This window comes from Amphimedon queenslandica, unplaced genomic scaffold (genome assembly GCF_000090795.2).
Source record: "Amphimedon queenslandica unplaced genomic scaffold, v1.1 AMPQUscaffold_12290, whole genome shotgun sequence".
NCBI lineage: Eukaryota > Metazoa > Porifera > Demospongiae > Haplosclerida > Niphatidae > Amphimedon > Amphimedon queenslandica.
The window spans coordinates 12,179-16,527 of record NW_003547472.1 but is presented as its reverse complement, the minus strand read 5'-3'; the positions used below and the strand labels follow the sequence as shown (position 1 = coordinate 16,527).

The window sequence follows — 4,349 nt, the reverse complement described above, 5'->3', positions numbered from 1 at the left end:
GAGAGTGTCATTGACTGATATTAGTCTATTGGAAGCTATAGTTGAAGAATTTGAAGTCGCTGAAGCTGAAAGACACATTGAACAATACAAGACAACACTAGAAGAGTTCTGTCAGTCAATGTCAATTGATCTTTGCTTGAAGGAGAAGTTCGATGCTGTCAAAACAAGTCCTTCTCTTAAATGTGAAACAGCAACTTATGTCTTTGACTGGAGACCTGATGAGAAGAAATTGAAAGATATTACTGACATTCTTTCCAAGACGTCTGGTAAATTTGTGAAGATAAAGTATATTGATACTGGATACTCTATTGCACTCACTTGCTCCTTCCCTCACTCTCTCACTGGAGCTCTCATTATAAAATTGAGTGAGAATCTTAAATTATTAATAAAGAATGGTCTAATGAAGCTTACTATTGGATACTGCACAATATGGAAGAAACAAAAGATACAAGTATGTGTATATATACTGTCAGTAATTATTATTACATACTGTATTATAAAGGAAATACAGGAACCACTGGAAGAGGAGGTACAGGAGATAAAGGAACAACCTCATGATACAAAGGTATAATAATTTGTGTTTGATTATTTTATTAAACTAACTTAATAGGAAGAGAGAGTAGCAAGACTGGAGGAGAAAGAAACAGAAGGAGCAGCAACTCAATCAGTAATTAATCAAGGTATAATAATACATTAGTGTAATGTTTGTTGACCAGTATTATTAATTGATGGATAATGATTATATTTCAGATATACTATCAACTGATACAAGTGCGACAATAATTAATAAACAATTAATAAAAGAAATGAAAACAAACAAACAATTAGAAGAAACACTAACAAGTAAGTACAGCGCAAAATAAAACTTTATTAATTATAATTGAAATAATGTAGAAGTGAGAGTAAAGGAAATTCAACAACTTCTGTCTTTACCAAGAAATACTAGTTCAGGTTAGAATTATCAATAATTAATAATAATAATTATTATTATTATCTTTATTAAAGAAATAAAAAATTAAATATTAATTATAATAATAGTTATTTTTATTATTTTGCTATTTATAGCATCATACAGAATCAGAAGAGGAATAAGAATGGAAATAAAACAATTGCAATTATTATTAACAAATAAAACTGGTACTGAATCATATGTATGTGTTATTGTATTATAATTATACTATGATAGGTTTACTGGATCAGAATGAATCATTAATAGATATTAAGAGAGAAATAGCTGAACTACAAGAACAGATATCAGTAATGAGTGTACATATACTAAATAAAAGAGAAGAGAATGAAAAATATAGAAATATAATAACAAGTATGTGTCGTCATTTCATTAACTGATTGATATAGGTATATAGTGAATAAACCAAAAGCAGAGTCTGTTTTTATTGCTCGTTATGACTATCATGCAACAACAAGTGATCGCATATCAATCAGTGAAGGAGAGCAGCTAGAGATATATGAGAAGGAGGATAGTTTTTGGTGGAAAGGAAGATCCTTGGTGTTTGGTGATGAGGGATTCATTCCTAGTAGTTGTGTTTACTCAATGTTGGAGTTACTTCAATTTTTAGAGTTTATACTGTCAGTGGAAGAAGTGTCCCTTCCTATTCTACAGAAGATAAGGAATGATTCATCTATATAGTTATGATAAGAAAGCTTCTTTTTTTATTGAGACTATTAATGATGATCCTATTATGATATCTGCACTGAGACAAGACAAGGAACAACATGGTAATATTTGTGATTATTGTGACAGTCAGTATTTATTTATGAACATGTAATGTCATGTGTACATGGGTACATGCATATGTAGGAATTGAGTATAAAAATAATCCACTAATTTTACTTAAAATGTCAGTGGCAGCTACTAGTTATGTCTGTATTTGTTTATGCAAGTTGTGTGTGTTTGTATATACACATGATGTGAATATGTGTATTATTATGTACATACATGTATAAAGGAATAACCCCTTGGTTTAAATTAGGAATCACTGGGACAGTGGACTGGGGCAGTGACTGGGTAGACATTTCCTCTCCATCTCCAATTCAGTGTAATGAAGTGATTAGTAAGGTTAATAATAATCATAAGGAGATTAGACTCAACTACTCATCTACTAATAGTACAGTATCTCTACTATCATCAACTAAACTGCATACACTAATCCTGAGGAGGCTTGTGATATGGACTACTCCATTAACTAATGATTGTATCCATGCAGTACTTAATTACTAGTATGCTACTAACTAATAATAAAACAATACAAGAACTAGAAATCATGCATCACTCCATCAGTGATAGAGGAGTTACTAATATCTGTCAAGCACTTAAACACAACTCTACAATTACCTCATTAGTTCTTTTTCATAATCCTCTCATCACTTCTGCTAGTGGACAGGCTCTTTCTCACCTCCTCCTCAATAACTCATCACTAGTTGAACTGAATCTAACAGAGACTTCATTATCTACTGAGTCAATACTACTCATCCTCCAGTCACTAATGGATAATAAGAAGATAAGGAAACTCTGGCTAGACAAGCAACACAAAGAGGCTTGTAGTAATACTTATCCTAACTATCACCTCATACAAGGCAGAGTAGAATGGTGGTAACTACTTTACATGATAAAAGGTGGACCAGTGACACATTATAATTATTATCATAAATCTAACACATGATCATCTCTTGATCTCTCATCAATCTCTCTCTCTCTCCTTCTCCAGTATATACTGTACATTCCTTCTCTTACTGACTCACACTCATGTCACTGTCTCTCCCTTTGTTGCTATCATTTCTTTCTATTTCCCTCTCCTTTATTTCTATCTCTCCCTCAGTCTTTCAGAACTTTTCTCTAGCTGACCTTCCTTCATTTCAGCAAGTCACTGCATGACAGTCTTGTTTCCATTCTCAATATATTTGTCTCAAAAAGGAACAAATAAAAAGAAAGTAAAAGACAAAGAAAAAATAAAAGCACATTAATAATAATAATAGAAAGGAAGGACTTGTGTCTTTGAGACATAATGAGATTCGTGACCCTTTGTGTGACTTGTCATCTATCGTGTGGAGCAATGTTGTGAGAGAGCCCATTATACAAGAACCAAATGCGACTACTAACTCAGAGGGTCTTGTTGCTGATATGGCTGCTCGAGGTGTCTGGCAGAGGCAGTGTACCGTGCTGCCATGTTTGATGTCCGAGTAGTTGACTCTGATTCCCCCTCTTATATCAGTGCTAACAGGACCCCTCAAGCTGTCTTAGCTACTGCAGAGAATGATAAGAAAACAAAATATGTTGCAGCTTGTGAGTCCAACCACTGTAGTTTCCTCCACTGTGTTTGACAGTTGATGGCGTTATGGGTAGTGAAATGAGATCCTTTATTGATCGTCTAGCTGACCATCTTTCTGTTAGATGGGATCTACACTACAGTGTGACTGTGAACTGGGTTAGAACTAAACTGTCCTTCGCTCTACTTCGAGCAATTCGAGCAGGGAGACTAACGTAACCGGGATTGGTTACGGACCGGAAGTCAATTATCAGACTCTGTTATTATTCATTAATAGTGATGGGCGATATGGCCAATTTTCTTAATTTTCGATAACGATCAATAATGGACTTTTAAAGGAAATATCGATTATTAACGATACGATAACCACACCTTCATTTAGGGGTGTGTCAAGGGTGTGGCTAATGATTTTGGCACTGTACTGGACATGAGAGATCATTTCCATGCTCTTGAGTCTTGTTTCTCTTCTTATTGGGGTAGGCTGAGCTAACAACTGGTCAGTTGCCTCTTTCTTGCAGATCAACAGTGCAATTGCTTATTAAAATTAGTTATTTAACCGTTAATAAATGGGCGTGGTCAATAGATCGATGAAAATTGCATAAAATTTTCGATAATGATTCAAATTGATTCCGTAAAATATCGTTTATATCGATAAAGAATCGATATATCGCCCATCACTATTCATTAAATTAATGGCAGCAATCAATGGCATCTTAGCAAAATGGCTGAATGTAAATTGTTATAACTAAAAAACCAGCAACAGGGGAAATTCAAAAACAACTTTAAACAATGTAAAAACATGTAAAGGGTCTCTTTATTGTAGTTTCATAACAATAGAATGTAATCTATTCTCCTGAGAGGTACGCAAAAGTCATACCATGGCAAACTGGTTTTTCTTGAATATTTCCTGAAGAACACTCTGGAGAAACAAGAGAAGTTTCCTAAACAATGTAATAAAGTAAGTAGCAACATTTAATGACAAAAATACATTCATTGAAACAAATATTTGGGCTACAGAGGTACGCAAATGGAATTTTAGCCGTAAATTGAGGATTTAACTAATTA

At 33.7% G+C, this 4,349-nt stretch overlaps 2 protein-coding genes across 2 annotated transcripts in view; both read left to right on the top strand.

Moving 5' to 3' along the window:
- The first annotated feature begins 418 nt into the window (after positions 1–418).
- On the top strand, positions 419–2,214 carry LOC109588097 (uncharacterized). The gene is made up of 9 exons (XM_020004288.1): positions 419–451; positions 503–565; positions 611–680; positions 751–843; positions 895–951; positions 1,066–1,137; positions 1,187–1,321; positions 1,365–1,737; positions 1,992–2,214. Exons 4-8 carry the CDS (start codon positions 807–809, stop codon positions 1,646–1,648), a joined length of 585 nt encoding a protein of 194 aa, XP_019859847.1. The 5' UTR covers positions 419–451; positions 503–565; positions 611–680; positions 751–806; the 3' UTR covers positions 1,649–1,737; positions 1,992–2,214.
- Positions 2,215–3,183: 969 nt separating this feature from the next.
- Positions 3,184–4,349, top strand: part of LOC105314912 (IQ domain-containing protein G-like) — a 7,433-nt gene continuing 6,267 nt past the window's right edge. Inside the window, exon 1 of the mRNA XM_020004286.1 lies at positions 3,184–3,301. Coding sequence (XP_019859845.1) covers positions 3,184–3,301 — 118 coding nt within the window. The remainder of the gene's footprint in view (positions 3,302–4,349) is intronic.